The following is a 16,397-nucleotide window of genomic DNA, read 5'->3' as shown; positions in this document are numbered from 1 at the left end:
GAAAAAAGTGGCATAACAGTACTGCTAGCAGTTTTACAGTATGGTTTATTACAGGCAATCTAGGAGCATGCTTTTGAGCCCAGGGTGACAGAGGTCTGCGGTACAAAATGCCTGTATTTAAATTTTATCCTTATCCTCTCACAGCAGACATACCACCGTGACATCAAAGGTAATTATATGCAACATAGCTCAGCAGTATTTTAAGGTAAGTGCAGGTTTAAAGTGCGAAATACCCAGTGGGGCATAAAGGGCTTTCAATGTAATTTGTGTTGATGTTCAACAGATCTGCAACAATGCTTCCATGGGCTTTCAATATTGACGAACTACACATTTCAACAATACCTCCATGGGCTTTCAATTTTGAGGCTCAACACATCTGCAACAATGCTTCAATGGGCTGTCAACATTGACAAACAACACATTTCAACAATACCTCAATGGGCTTTCAATTTTGAGGCTCAACACATCTGCAACAATGCTTCAATGGGCTGTCAACATTGACAAACAACAAATTTCAACAATACCTCAAAGGGCTTTCAATTTTGACCTTCGACAATGCTTCAATGGGCTTTCAACATTGACAAACAACACATTTCAACAATACCTCAATGGGCTTTCAACATTGACAAATAACACATCTTCAACACTGCTTCAATGGGCTTTCAAGAGTGAAATACACCATAGTTTTAACGATATGCCAACGATCTTTCAAATTGAGAGGCCACAATGATGTTTCGACAAAATGTCGCGGGCCAATTATCAACACTTGTCAACAATTTCCTCAATGACGTTTCAACAATTTGCCAATAATCTTTCAAGGTCATTTGTTGACGTTGACCAATGATATTTCAATAACCTTTCAACAATTTTTTTTGTAAGGGGTGGGTTGTGGTGGGGTAGGGTAAGCTGCTCCCTTCCGCTTACTAAGCCTAGCACTGAGATGACTAAGTTGTTGTTGCAAAGTGTTGTTGGTTTCTCGGAGCTGTCTACTCTCGACTATTTTTTGATACTCTGGGTGCACTATAGTAGAAGCAGTAGGAGATACAACTCGCGCCCAGCTCACCTGTTGGGTGTTGTGTTGCGCTGGAGGCACCTTCTCAGCTTGGATCTTCGGTTTCTTCGGCTGCTGCTGCGGCTCAGGGGATCGTGCCGTATGGACCGTGACTCCGTCGAGGTTTCGTGTTCAAAGCTGAACCACCTACGTCCTTGCTTCCACCGGGGGGCTTGGTCTTTGCGACTTGGTCTGGGTTGTGTAGGAACGGCTGGTTTCTTGGCTATAGGCTTGAGCCAACGTTTGCGTTTCTTGGCGACAGCAGCATGGGCTTGCCCACCGGCAGCGCATTTCATGGCGCGGTCGTGGGCTTACGTTGGCTTTTGGGTGCCGCATGCATAGAATACCACTATGTTAGGAGGAGGACACACACCAGAGTGGTGGTCGGTGCGGTAGCATATTCAGCATCCCTGTTTCGTTGCCTTGTAGGGCTGACAGGGCACCTCCCCTCCCTAGTAGTGTACATACTTGGGCGTGCTCTCACCACTGAAGGTAAGTACCGCGGTCTTGGTGTTACCCAGCATCCGAGCCGCTTGACAACGTATATGCCCGTGGGCCATCAACTCTTCGGTGGGTGCCTTGGGGTTGATTCCATCAATTACGCTACGCGAGACTGCGTCTGGAGCCGCCCCGTACGCATTCACCTGGTCCACTGTTGCGTTAACGTAGAGGTGGGTCAAGCACCTCACGCGGTCAGCGACTTGCTGGTGAGATGTGTAAACAACTATGATGTTGAAGCCTGGTGTAAGTCTCACCAAGAATTGCGTATCCATGACTCGGCGTTGACAGGATATCACCATGACTTTGGAAATTTGCTGGTTAGTCAAGTCTTTGTCATTAAATGCCTTGAAAGGTCAAACCACGATCTTGAAATCCTTCTTGGGGAGTTGTGGCAACCGGCGACGCTTAGAGCGTGGTCCTGGTGCTTGCGAAGTATTCAACTGCTGTTGCTTGACGGGAAGTTGAATAGTGGTCCCGGCTGTGGTCACCGCCTCTCCACTAGTCAACTTCTTCTGTCGTCGAGTGAAGTTCATCTGCCAGCTAGAGTACGGGTCCTCCAATGCTGACGTGGCGCGGCCGGATGTGGCCGCATTCTGGCTGATCGGAGGAAATTGAATTCCATGGACTGGGTCCCTTGAAATTCCCTCGAAGTGGGTAGGGTACACGGTGCGATAGGTAGAGGGCAGGTTCAGGCTCCGGCGAAGTACAGTAGTCGGCTGGGAGGCCACCATACGGCTGCTCGGCGCATTCGTGCCGACGTGTACCCGCGGCCACCAAGGCGGTTGCGTAAGGCTTGGTTCAACCTCGCCCAACGGAGAAGCCTTCCGTCCCATGGCACGATTAAAACAGAAGCGCCATACTGAAATCATTACGCCACCGACGCATGCACCGACAAGCGGCATAAAACGCACTTATGAATTTATCATGGGTAAGCCAGTGACTGAGACGCTCGGCGCGTTTCGATTTGGCCACCTAAACGAGCTGTACCGTTGCAATTACAGTAAACTCTCCGTTCTACGAACGTCGGTTTATCGAATATTTCAGAATAACAAACTTTTTAAAAATCCTCGGCAGTTTTCTTTTAAATTCTATGCAAAAATGTTTCACCTAAACGAATTTCGGAACAGTCAATATTTCAGTTTAACGAACTCGCTCAGAGGTCCAAGGCTTGGACCGCACAGCACTGCAGGCGCAACTGATGTCCGTCCTCATCAAACCGACGCTCCAGCAGGAATGTAACGTCGCTGGCGCTACAGTGCCTCTGGGACAAAGCGGCGGCGCGGAAAACGAACGGCAACGAGGCATGGCCTCCGAGATTGCCCGCACAAAACGAGCAAGCATGTTATCTCGGAGGCCATGAACAAAGTAATGTCGCTGGCGCTTACAACGCCGCCAGAACAAAGCGGCGATCTGTCACACCGCAAACCCCATAGTGTGTGTTTTTTTGCAACTGGCTAGTCGTGGCATGGTCGTCGTCTCTTTCTTTCCCGTCTCGTCGGTTGCGCGTGTGCACTCAAACGACCCACGTGGTGTGTTTTTCATTGATATGTACAAATTACATTTCACACATTTTTAACACTATGGATGCCATGTCTTTTGCTCCATGAATTGAACTTGGAACTTTTGACTCTGTATGCCATGTCTTATGTTGGTCGAGTGAATATTCAGTTTAGTGAACCTTCAGTTAAGTAAAGTATTTCCTTCGGTGCCTTGAAGTTCACTCAAGTGAGAGTTCACTGTAGTACCGATTGTGCGTGTTCGTAGCGTCTTCAGCACGTCCAAAAGCATACATTGCTCTGAAATTTACAGTAACAAAGACATATAAAGTTTAAAAAGCAAACACACAAGAACGTTTGAATCCATAAGCATGATGATCAACAAATCCATGTACTGGCACCACTCCTATCGTTTTTTTTTTAATTATGGGGTTTTACGTGCCAAAACCACTTTCTGATTATGAGGCACGCCGTAGTGGAGGACTCCGGAAATTTCGACCACCTGGGGTTCTTTACCGTGAACCTAAATCTAAGTACACGGGTGTTTTCGCATTTCGCCCCCATCGAAATGCGGCCGCCGTGGCCGGGATTCGATCCCGCGACCTCGTGCTCAGCAGCCCAACACCATAGCCACTGAGCAACCACGGCGGGTCCACTCCTATCGTGGCTGAACATTTGCAGCACCAGAGTAGCCTCTAATTGTTATCGTAGGAAACTCTATGGTCTGTAGCAGCGAAAAGGCACCTGAAGTACCGTTGGCTCCGAAACCACGTCACGCGCGCGCCTCAACGGAGCCGAGTGGGAGAAAGGAGCGCGCCAGGTGTTGCGTGATGGCAGAGATCTGGCTACACGTGCACTCACTTCAAGACGACGGTCCTCCCCTCAAGAACAGCCTCTCCTCAATGATAAGTAGCGAGATTAAACGAAAGGAAAATATCACATCCCTAACTAGAATGATACTGTGTTTTCCTTTCATTTAACCTCCTTCTGCATGTAAGGAAGCATTCATATGCCCAATAAGCGTTCTTGTTAAATTTCTTTCGTTGAGTATTGTCTAACACGCAGCATATGTACGGGCACACGTACATGTTGTCAAAAGTGCTGCATCTTCGCTGGACATACATGCATACCGGCTGCATGTATTAAGCACCAAAGACAGTCACGCACAGGTAACATCCTTAAATAAGGTCTGATTGCCATTGGGACACATCAGAAATTGTTACCACGCGTGGTGGCCAATTTCGTAATAGCAGTGCTATGAGCACTAGCAGTCTAATGTATAACCCCATTAGTCATTCATTAGGAAGACATGAGAAAGTCACCAGAAAACTGCTTTGAAGCGCACATTAGGAAGCCATTTTATGCTCACAAGAAAAACACTCATCAAGCATATAACAGAAAGACGGTGGCCAATATGTTTTAGAATTACATTAGGAATACATCGGAAAATTCCAAAGAAACTCATCAGAAAGTCTAATGGTAGTGATGTCAAAACTCATAAGACTTTCATATGGAACTCATCTCATATTTTCTTAAGGGAAGCGGCTAAATGCGTTCGATTGCCCGCGAGCAGTTCCTAGCTCGAAGGATTGCTCAACAGTATTAACCAGACATCAATGCTTTCATATTGACAACCGATAAAAGGTGCTTAAGCGTCATCAGTTTATATAGCGAAGCTGTTAAGGGCTTGTTTCCCGAGGAATGTGTCCATGTGTCGACACAAACTTCGAGCCATCTCCTCCAGCATCCGCGTCCGACACCACCTTCGTTCGTGCCGTCGAGTATGCGGTGTAATTGACGCGGCCCTACTGGAATAAAACGACATTAAGCAGGTGAAACGTGAAGGTAGCGCAATGCCAGGCCGACCCGTGGCGGAGGTGAAGCAGGCGTTGAGCGCTCCCCATACAAGGCCAATCCCGAAGATAGTGCAATGCTGGGCCGACCCACAGCGGACGTGAAGTAGGCGCTAAGTGCTCCCTACTCGCTCCCATACATGGGAACGTATATACGTTAGGCGCTCCCTATATGCTCCCATATATGGACCGATCATGAAGATAGTGCAATGCCGGGCCGACCTCGCTGTTCATCCTTCTTCCCACAGTGGAAGGGCACTGAGTGTATTCCTGTAGATTCTGTACCATCGTGTAAGGTCTATGCGACCAATAATCTCGGTGTTCTGTTTCATACAACCTTACCTTTTCTACTCACACTCAATGCATTGCAATGCGGTGTATGCGCTGTCTTGGCTGTTTTTGCCGACTATCGAGGGAATACAATTTTTTTTCACCGTCCGCAAGTTCTACACAACTATCTTTCTTCCGCAACTCGAATACACGTGGTCGTATGGAATGGCATGTTAAGATGCACTAGCGACATTGTAGGTCGCCTGCATAAAACGTTTCTAAGCGTATATCATTAGGGTTTTGCTAACATGGACATTGAACCTTGCTCTAGCACTGTTGGATTATTGGCAGTGCGGTTACTTCGCTGCCGACTGAATCGCGCCGACTTTCAGGCTTTTTTTTCAAGCTCCTTCGCAGTATAATCACCTGCCGCGAACTGCGCAGTAGTATCACGTTTCTTATTTCATAAAGTAACATAGACATTTTCATGTTCCTGTCTGTCATCACCAACAATCAACAGTCCACGGAGAACTGAGATTTATAACAGTATCCTCATGATGTCAATTATTTTTATAACTCGCTTTGATTCTTCTTTTTCGCGCTTTGCGTTGTTCTGTCATGGTAACATCCATTGATCAACTGCTGTACTCCTGCTTCTTTTGTATAAAAAAGCTTGTTCTATGCACCCCTTTCTTTTCAAAACTGATATTTTTAATGATTCGTTGACGTGTTACCTGCGGTTTCTTGGGGTCGTTTTAGTTTTCCGTTTTTTAGTGCTCGTTAGCACTCAGACTTCACGGTTCTCCCTTGGCACGTTGAAAGCGTGAGTGATTGATGTAGAAGTGTTTATTGTATTGTGTATATGCATATATAATCAGAAATAATCAGAAGAATAAGAATGGGCTGAGGTGCGTTTGGCAGGCATTCTGAGATTAGGAACATCAAGGTGCCATTATCCCTCAAGAGAAAAGTTTATAATAGGTGTGTTTTACCAGTACTCACTTACGGGGCAGAAACTTGGAGGCTTACGAAAAGGGTTCTACTTAAATTGAGAACGACGCAACGAGCTATGGAAAGAAGAATGATAGGTGTAACGTTAAGGGATAAGAAAAGAGCAGATTGGGATAGGGAACAAACGCGAGTTAATGACATCTTAGTTTAAATCAAGAAAAAGAAATGGGCATGGACAGGACATGTAATGAGGAGGGAAGATAACCGATGGTCATGAAGGGTTACGGACTGAGTTGCAAGGGAAGGGAAGCGTTGCAGGGGCCGACAGAAAGTTAGGTGAGCGGATGAGATTACGAAGTTTGGAGGGACGACATGGCCACAATTAGTACATGACCGAGGTAGTTGGAGAAGTATGGCAGAGGCCTTTGCCCTGCAGTGGGCGTAACCAGGCTGATATATATACATACATATAACTCTCAATCAATCGCCCATTCATTCAACGTGCCCAGGAAGAAACGTGAGGTCTGAGTGCTAGCGCGCGCATACATTAAAAACAGCAAGCTAGAACAACTTCAAAAAACCGCAGGGAATGTGTCAAAAATGATTAAACATACCAATTTTATATATATATATATATATATATATATATATATATATATAGAGAGAGAGAGAGAGAGAGAGAGAGATAGCTCATTTATGAGTTCAGTCAATGACAAACCCACCTTTTCGCCAATTTCAGTCAGGTCTCCGGCAGGAAACGAGTTAATGTCCTTGAACAGCTCGCATGCTTCTAAGACGCGCCTGTACAGGGCCGGGTCATACGACTTGCCAAATAATATGTTGTCCCGCAATGTGGCGTTGAATACCGTAGCAGCTTGCGGCACGTAACCGATGGTGCCCTGCACAGTGCAACAGATTGCTTTTCAGCGCTGATAGCTGTAGCGATTACAGCTGAATGACAACTACGTTCGCTATCGCCAGAGGACATGTTCACATGGTTACTGATTCCTCTTTATTGAAATCTGTCAAGACGCTTTTTTAATCTTGACGCAAGGTCACCGCAGCTTCGCAGGAATATTATGTCATTACTGAGTGACTTGTTTTTGGTAAAGCTAGACAAACAGGTGTTGGAAGGTATTCGCATTCTAAAAACCTTTGGGTACGTGAAAGCCATTTGGTCGGATCCAGTGTGACGCAGAAAAGGTTTTCTGTACCGAGCAATGGTTGCCGCCAATCAGGAGTTTATTTGTTCTGTAGTTCTAACGCATTTACTGCCAGAATTTGCCTTCCTTCTTCTTGATGTTAAATTACTGTTTCGCGCATTTCGGGTTCTTGGAGTTACGAGCCTCGCACGGAAATAAAATGGCTATATTTAGCTCACCTCATAGACTATTAATCCAGAAGGTTATTACTGCAATAGCGGTCAAAGGGATGCTCGAGGCGCCTTTGCACCGTCCGTGGTGTCTTGCTGTCGAAGACGCATGCGCTGCCCACGCGTAGATGAATGCTTCCGCAGGGGCGCCCAGCTGCCTTCCACTGCGGGCGCACACACGCGAGCCTTCTTGCTGCGTGCGTGTTTGAGGCTGTCGAGTTCAATTCATGCGATTCTTTCTTTGGACCGGCGGTTCTCCTTCGGTCTCATCTTGTTCATCGCGTGGCTACGCGACACTTGTTACAGCACTGGCGTTGTCCTCATGACTCCCGCGTTGTATGACGCATACAGTGGAACGCTAGACCTTGCTATCGCTTTCAATAAATTCGCTTTCACGCAAAACTGGCGCACTTTTTGTGGAAAGCTCTATACATGCAGAGCTCGACATCATGCCTTGGGCGCCCGCTTCGAAGCAGCTTGCTACATGTGCTCAGGATACGCGGAGGCGCTGCTCGTTTGATTTCCGGAGACCATCCGCCGATGAACACGAGAGCAGTTAAGGTGCACAAGAAAACGAGGACAAGCGTGGCAAAGGCACTGCAATCGCGTTAGAGCATCGGTTAAGCCACCGGCTGAAAATTTTCAGTTTAACCCGGAGGAGAAGCCCGGATCGCAATATTTAGCGTTGCGTTGAAGGCGATTCCGAACACTGGCGGGATGAGGGACGCCGCGAGCGGCGCTGCAGATGTCGCACCTATAGTGGCGCACGCGATGATGACGCAAGTCGACACTTAGCACCGAAATAAAGTATGGCATAGTTTGACGCGTTTTGTCCGTGCTGCTGAGACCGGCATCGCATGCACCACGGCATTGCACGACACAACTGCAAAGCAGGAATGCATTAATGTGCGCACATCGCTTATGACAGCGGAGGAAGGCAGAACGCTACCCTGCACAGCCGCCGATGTAGCCGAAGACACGTCCACTCGACTTGCTTTTATAGCCAAACAGACTGCGAGTCTTTTGGGAACCTTGTGTATTGATAATGTCACAGCAGGACGGCGCGAACATGCCTGTTAAAATTGCTGTCGCAATAAATGATTGTCTAGAACGAGAAACTTCTGGTGGTTTCTTCCTCCCCCCCCCCCCCCCGACACCTGCTCTGCTTGCTTTCAAAATCAACCAGTCCAATCGTGAAACGAGAGGACCTGGCTACGTCAAAACCTTAACGTGAATTATTCGCGCAATGTTCTGTATAGAGTTCAAATTCCCTGCTACGCGGATCAGCCTGGCCGTACATGCCGTCTTCACCAACGCTATAACAACGTTTGCAATGAAAATATTTTTTTTTGCCCTGCGTTGCGGCACTTGTCGTTTTGTACCAACGTTCTAACGCGCAGCGGCGACTTTTAATGAGCAAGAATCCCATACTAGAGTGATTCTAAAGCACCAATGGGCACCGAGGTGGCCGTGTAGAAATCGTAAAAGCGAGTGGTTTTACATGCACGTGAGCACAGTTGTCGTGCTGGCACGGTGGCGTGGCACTAAACCACCGAGCTTTACGTGCACTTGAAGTTCGTCTCACGGACACGCAGGCTGCGACGCACTCACGCTGATGCGGACGGTGCCCTCGATGCGGTGCAGATCTCCCAAGATGGCGGCTAGAAGCGTCGACTTGCCGCTGCCAACGAAGCCAACGATGGCCACTAATGAGCCTGGAGGCACGCTCAGGTTGATCCCTTTAAGAGCCGGCTGACAGTCACCGGTCCTGGAGAAGGTACAGTCCTGCAGGAGCACCTCACCTGGACCAGAGTGCTCTCGCGTCATACTTCTATCACAGTGGGGCTTTGGCGTGCCAATACACTTTCCCACGCGTCTCACGAGTTGCACCCTGTGTACACTGAACCTTTTTAGGGGGGGGGGGGGTGCTTGTCTTAAAGGGCCCCTGAAGCGGTTCGGATACATTTTGTAGACGCGTAGTGAACAGCTAAAGGTAATTACTGGCACCCCAATTTGTGTGAAACGCCTCATATTAGGAGAGCTACGGATCATTACAAGTTACCCTCCTCCATAGTCATGCATTTTGTCAACTCGTTCGTCGAGTGATCGGGGCTAAGCTCCGCCTTCGCCGCCTCTGCGTCATGATGGCACGTTGTATCGTCGACTTCCGGTTCTCTAGGAGCGAGCGCGCGAATCCTGTCCAAAGTCTCCGCCAGCTGCTTGGCAGTCGACGCAAAGAAAGAGCTATCAAAGCAGCTTGCGTTGCGAGCATTGTGTCGCAGCGCCGAACATGTCTGGTATTCCGGTAACCACAGGCTAGCCGGGCGTTTCGACGGAACGGGGGAGGCATAAACTCAAGCTGATGAAAGAATTTTAGCGTAGACGTACGTGAGCTGCCTGATCAGTCTCCACGGTCAGAGCTTAACCAGCCAAACAAAGAGCCAATATTGCTCTAACAAAGTGTAAACATTTTAAACATTTACAAAAAGAACGTGTTAACGATTACACTGCTGCGAAAAATTTACACCAGCAGCAAAGAAGAATACATTTCGTTACTGCCACTGTTGACATCTGTGCCATTAGGTGGCTCCACCGCGCAGACCATTCACAATTGCGCTTCTGCTCATCCCATGAGTGACACGCAAGGGGACAAGGCCAAGCCCTGTCCCCTTGCGCTTGCGTTTACCCTAATGCCGGACTGACGAAATGCTATTTCATTAGTAATCTTCTGGCGTAAGTGACGGCCGCAAATGCGCAGATCCTGACGCCGATAGGATAGCGGCAGTCCAATGCGATGCAGCCAGCCCGCTCATCTGCTGCCTTGCAGAGGGACACGATGTTGCAGCTTCATATATTGCTAGTCGCTACGTTTGCAGTCCACAAGGCAACAAAGTCGAATCATAGTGCTCGCGAAAAGACTGAGACTGACTCTGACCTTGGAGCTCTCGTCAAAATGGAGCCCGTTGTAACACAAGCAGACGACGCTTGCAGTGTGCCGGAATGGCTTAAGTGCAGTGAGAAATTGTTCTTATGAATTCTCTCTCTGTTACTTTTTAATAGAAACAAATTAAGTAACATTCCTACCATTACGAACATCATTTATTCAACATAAAGGTGGAAGAATTATAGATGACGCGCCCTGGGCAGCCAATCCGATAGCTCACCCACATCACACAACGCTAATTGGGTGATTTACGTCCTATGGGTAGGGGCGGGTGAAAACTCTGCCGAACAGTGTGCTGCGATCGGCAGTGATGTACATTTTTAAAACCTTATAATAAATTACACACATTACGCGGAGCACTTTGATGAGTTAATTATTGATCAGAAGGACCTACTCTAGCAACTCAGTACGTTTGTACAAAATCATCTGCATCGTTTCAGGTTCCCTTTAAGGAAAGGCCTTAAGAAAGGCCCCTGTGCCGTCCGAGGCGGCAAATACATTTCTACGCTAAATTTTTTGCAGATTTGGAGCTACTTCTCTCAGATCTAAGCTAAATGACAACTGATCGTGAGCTTTAAGCCCTGAAATGGCCCCGACGAGTCTGACAGTGCATTTCTGGATATCCGTGCAAATAACAATACACTGACGAGCGCAGCTTATACACCAGCCCTTTCCAGCATCACCAGGATGCTCAATTTGAAGACACATATTTATATGTACACATCAAATCCCGCAAGAAGTGACGTGGAATGAAACACGAAATGCAAAAATGCTCAAATAATGAACAAGCTCACAAGTGTGGATACCTACGTAGATACCACAGACTACAGGCTATGTTTAAGTTTCCGAGCATGCGATATTTAGCTCGCGAGAAAAACGTATTTGTCGTGATTTTTTCACATTGTTGCATCAAAGTAACACAACAACGGGCCGTAACGGACTCTGTATGCTTATAAGTGTCTGACTGGCGATGCATATTGTGATTAGTATGCTGCAAATAACTGTGCGTAATGCTTCACCACACATGGAGAAGCAATACATATGTAATCCTGCCGTTTATTCAGCAGCATTACCAGGCATGACATTGAGAACCAGTTTGCAATGTCCTGTATCACCACTGATTGAATATGCATCCCCTCAGTATATTTTGAAATAGAACACAGACGAGTCATAACGGACTCTTATAAAAGCGATTTGTAGCACTATACTTGTTACATAATTTTCTGAGCTTTCCTAAGTGGTCCACTGGGTTTTCTCACAGCGCTGTAATGTGTTTCAAGCAACAGATGTCAGGCCATGAAGAAACGGAGCTGCAACCTTCTTGATTCTGGTCGCAACATGATTCCTTGTACAACGTCTGTTAAAAAAGCAGGCTAGTAGAGTCCATGACAACTACCGCTGAATCTCCTTTATCAATCCAAGTGTAGCTAAATCATTTACTGCCAAATTCCCGTAGGCTTACTGAAATATAGATATGATCGAGGTAAACGCGATTTACCATACCTTTTTCAACACAAGAGTCTGTGATGAAAACTGGGTCATCGGATGCTTCTTCACCGGTACATAAGTTGACAGCTCGGTTGAGTGCAATGCCAGTCTGAGAACACAAGTAACGGTCATATACTTAAGCACAATAATTTCACCTCCTCAGTTAATAACTATGTTGTGGGGCCCTTTAATTAATTAATTTATTTAAATATTAGTTATCTGCATCGCCCCGTGAGGCATTTCAGCAGGGAGGTTACAAACTTGAATGAATACATCAACAAATTATTTCAGCGCGGGGAAAAAAGCAGCATTTTCTGTGATGTGTACAATGCTCGATGGCAAACTGTTGCAATCTCGATCAGTTCTAACTAAAAGGAAAAACGGAAGACGTCACCCCTACAAGAAAATTCCCTGACCTTCAAACAGTGGTCAAGTCGCCCAGATATATAGTGTGGTGCCTGGATATATTATTCGCGGTTTATACCTGTTTTAGAATAATAAATATCGTGGAAAAAGTTTAATCAGATATGCCTTCTACGATCCTTCAGCTCTTGCCATTGAAGTTTCAGTTTGCTTTCTGTCATGCTAAGCTACCGGCTATAGTTGCCAAGAACAAATCTAACTGCCCTATTTTGGATTTTTTCTAATTTGTTTATAAGCTCAGATGCGTGTGGGTTCCAACAAACACATCCATATTCAAGTATTGAACGTACATCACTGAAATACAACTGCGCCTTCAAGTTACTCGGTAAATGACTAAAATTGCACCGCAAGAACCCCAAAACTCATGCTGCTTTATTTCCAATATAGTTAACATGCTTGTTCCATTGTAAATCAGAAGTAAAAAACACAGCTAGATATTTAAATTCTTTGATTATTTTTAGAGTTGAATCATGAATTCTATACTTATAGGGATGGTTAGCTCGTTTTCTTGTGAATGTAACGTGAACAGTATTATTTATATTTAATGACATATCCCAACGCACACAACAGTCTGCTATAGTGTTTAGGTCAACTCGCAGGATTTGTGAATGGGAAAAGGCATCTGCGACTCCATAAACAACACAATCATCAGCAAACATTCTGAATAAAGGCTGTATACTAGATGAAATATCATTAATATAGAACAAAAACAATAGTGGCCCCAACACTGAGCCTTGGAGAACTCCCGACGTAACTGATGCATATTGCGAAGATAAACCGTTTAGAACCACAGCCTGTTTCCGCAATGACAAATATTCGGCAATCCACGCTATTATTTTACCATCGAAGTGATAAGCTTTTAATTTGGAGAGTAGGAGACTATGTGCGACTACATCAAATGCTTTACTGAAATCTAAGAAAAAGCAATCCACAACTTGTTGCTTATCAACTGCCGAGGCTAAATCTTGAATAAACTCTACCAACTGTGTATTGCAAGATAAACCAGCCTGAAACCATGTTGGCAGGGATTTAGGAGAATATGTTTAGTTAAGTGGGCCATAACAGAATTGTATATTACATGCTCCGTAATTTTGTAGGTTATAATAGCTAAGGAAACGGGCCTGTAGTTCTGAATGGAGTTACGCACCCCACTTTTATGTATGGGCATGACTCGCGCTAATTTCTAATCATCTGGCATGTCAGTTTCATTGAGGGACTTCTGAAACATCCGGGTGAAATAAAAGCATAACGCGTCCGCACATTTCCGTACAATCGCGGCAGGAATGTCATCAGGGCCGCATGCCTTAGCCTAGTTCACATCTTTTAATAATTTACGGATACCATCGACACAAAAGGTGATTTCTGGCATGCGTTTTATTTCAGCAGGTAATTCAAAACAGACAGTACATGAGCTAGACGGCAAAAAGACAGATAAAAATAACGGCTAAAAATTTCAACTTTAGACTCATATCATGAACGTAAAACTATTCCAATATCTTTATTCCATTCTCTTGACGTCAAATTTGCGTAACTGCCAACGCAAGCATCAGGCGGTCACCCGCGGGGTTGTCAAAAGACCAATCAAACGCTCTCCTCGTTCATAGGACGTCACTTTTGTGAACGCATAACATTGCCTACACTGAGCGGTTTGTCTTATCTAATTGGCACACAAGAGGTGAGGAGTACGCTTAAGTGGAGAGGGATTAGATGGGGCCGAGCCACTGCACTGAAAATTGATAACCGAATGAAAAGAGTAGTGCCGGCGTCTGCGATTGGTCCACTTTCCCTTACTTAGCTTACGGTGGCTCGTCGACAATCGCGGCGGCATGCAAGGGAAGCTTAAGAATGACGCTAAAACTGATCCTCAGCAAAGAAGAGTTGGCAGAACGAGATTGTAAACGTGCCGAAAGTGCTCAAAAATGTTACACGGCCCCGCAGAAATTCCTATTATGCGCAAATAAACCCATCCTTTCCGGCAAGTACGAGTAGCTAGTGCCCGAGCGATCGGTGGCAGCCAACTTTTATTTCTTTCGAAACGGGGCAGCCTGTGGCCATTCAGAAGAAAATTCAGTGTGTTCCGCATATTAATGCATCTTTAACGCGTACACGTCACTTTGATGTGGTGAGTTTTTTTGTGGTTTGCTGTCGTCACGTGACAAGCAGGCGAAGTGAGTGCAGCGGAAAACTTTTGGCCAATAGCCGAGGGCTAATGACGAAAACGCGTCGAATCAGAAATTATTGCGTTTCCTTTGTTCGGTCAAATCATACGAAATCATTGTGTACACGTATTATCAGATGGGGAGCTATCGCGGTTTTCGTGACGTAGCCTGACCGACAGGCGAAGTGAGGGTGGTCCAAAAAATTTTTTTGCCAATCGCGGAGGGCTGGTTGCAAAGTGGAATGGAAAAGTTTGGAATAGTTTTACGTTATAGCACCAATGGATACATATACTATGCCGTAGCGCAACCCACAAGTTTGTGGCGGCAGAACACTGCTTTTACTGCAGAGTATAGAAAACGGTGCCAGTGGGATTGTATTGGTTAATGGCTAGTAAATATAGCTCACCGAACACAAAGACGAGGGAACCATAGACACAACAGAATAACTATGAAGTGGAAAATTCGAAGCAAATGAGTTTTGCAGAATCCCGCAAGGTGGAGAAAGGTTCATGAAAAGAAAGACTGCCATCCACCCGAATGTAGCACGAAGCGACAAACCCACACGGGTTTCTCACAACGCATTCCTCTGGCGCATAGTCAACGCTTGCCACGGTCTCTCGTTGCCTTCAAAGCGCATGCGCAGTTGAAGTGCATAATCAATCATACGTTCACTAAATTTTCCAGTGGATACATAGTTCACGCTTGCATTGTCTCTATGCTTTCCTTTGTCTTCTTTTTCAGTGCGCTATAGTTATTAGCCATGAGCTATTACTGCGTGGCCTCGCATTTTATGCGACTGGCCAATTCGGCTCACCTTAAAATGAAGGAATATAAAAGGTAAATGAAATGCTTTGTAGAACTATTGTTATTCTGTCAGGAGGCGGAGTGCTGGTTTATTTCTTTCAATGTCTAAAACGTCGTATTCTGTCTTTTTGATTTTTTTATTGGGAGGTGCATTGTATATTTTAGCAATAGATTTCCGCAAACACTTCCTTGCACTTGGCAAAGAGTAGGAGTCCACAGTGTTTACGGGAAGATGACCGTATTGTTTTAATATCCCGACAAATAATGAGACAGATGCGCAGCAGAATTAGGTTTATCAAAATACGCAGCTCTATTTTGTTTCACAAAACAAATGGGATGGCAGTCTGCAATTGCATAGCAGTGATTTGAGGTAATGCTAGATGAAACTCGCAAAGAAGGGAAACGTGATCCCACTGGCGCTACGACGAAAAGCAAGACATTCAACGAACACCACTTCCGGGATACTTGTGTGAAACGGAAATGGAGTGCAAATTGTCTCTTTGGGCAGCAGCAGTGGCGGTTGGCGGGGTTGACAGAATCGCGCCTAAAATCACAACTGAAATTTTTGAAGTGTGATCATCCCTTCCAGTTCGACGCTGTCCGATAAGGTTTGATCTGAAGAACTACTACGGATCGCTGGAAAACGTGACCCTTGCCAGTTCCAGATACTACATAAGGGGCGACGCCCAACCAACGCATTCCTTCTTTGGGCAGCAGCAGTGGCGGTTGCCGTGGTTGATTGAATGGCGTCTAAACTCACAACTGGAATTTTCGCAGGTTTGTGGAGCTCGTTAGAAATAGTGTATTGTATTGAATTTTTTTTCTGCCACTTCCGCTGCTGCTGCTGCTGCTTTGAGTGCTGTTTTGACTATTTCCACATGTATAGTTTTGCCCTCGAGCAATAATGACTGCAGAGGCATGTTCGTTCTGTCACTCCATGTTTAGTCATGATGATGTCATCATAAAATTTGTTGATTGCTCTGGTCACTTTCATGTCAGAAAATGTAGCGGCACCACTGTTAGATCGTTTAGAATGATGAAAGGTGCCACGAAGAAGTTACTTAGATGCCCTCCGTGTAAACTTG

The 16,397-nt window shown here is 45.8% G+C and overlaps 1 protein-coding gene across 1 annotated transcript in view; it reads right to left on the bottom strand.

Annotated features, from left to right (window-relative positions):
• Positions 1 to 16,397, bottom strand: part of LOC139061384 (ATP-binding cassette sub-family C member 2-like) — a 485,203-nt gene that overhangs the window by 288,458 nt on the left and 180,348 nt on the right. The window contains exons 13-15 of the mRNA XM_070541366.1: positions 11,942 to 12,035; positions 9,106 to 9,296; positions 6,845 to 7,021 (exon numbers count right to left, since the gene is read on the bottom strand). Coding sequence (XP_070397467.1) covers positions 6,845 to 7,021; positions 9,106 to 9,296; positions 11,942 to 12,035 — 462 coding nt within the window. The remainder of the gene's footprint in view (positions 1 to 6,844; positions 7,022 to 9,105; positions 9,297 to 11,941; positions 12,036 to 16,397) is intronic.

Source organism: Dermacentor albipictus, chromosome 6, assembly GCF_038994185.2.
Source record: "Dermacentor albipictus isolate Rhodes 1998 colony chromosome 6, USDA_Dalb.pri_finalv2, whole genome shotgun sequence".
NCBI lineage: Eukaryota > Metazoa > Arthropoda > Arachnida > Ixodida > Ixodidae > Dermacentor > Dermacentor albipictus.
This window is presented reverse-complemented; position numbering and strand designations above follow the sequence as displayed.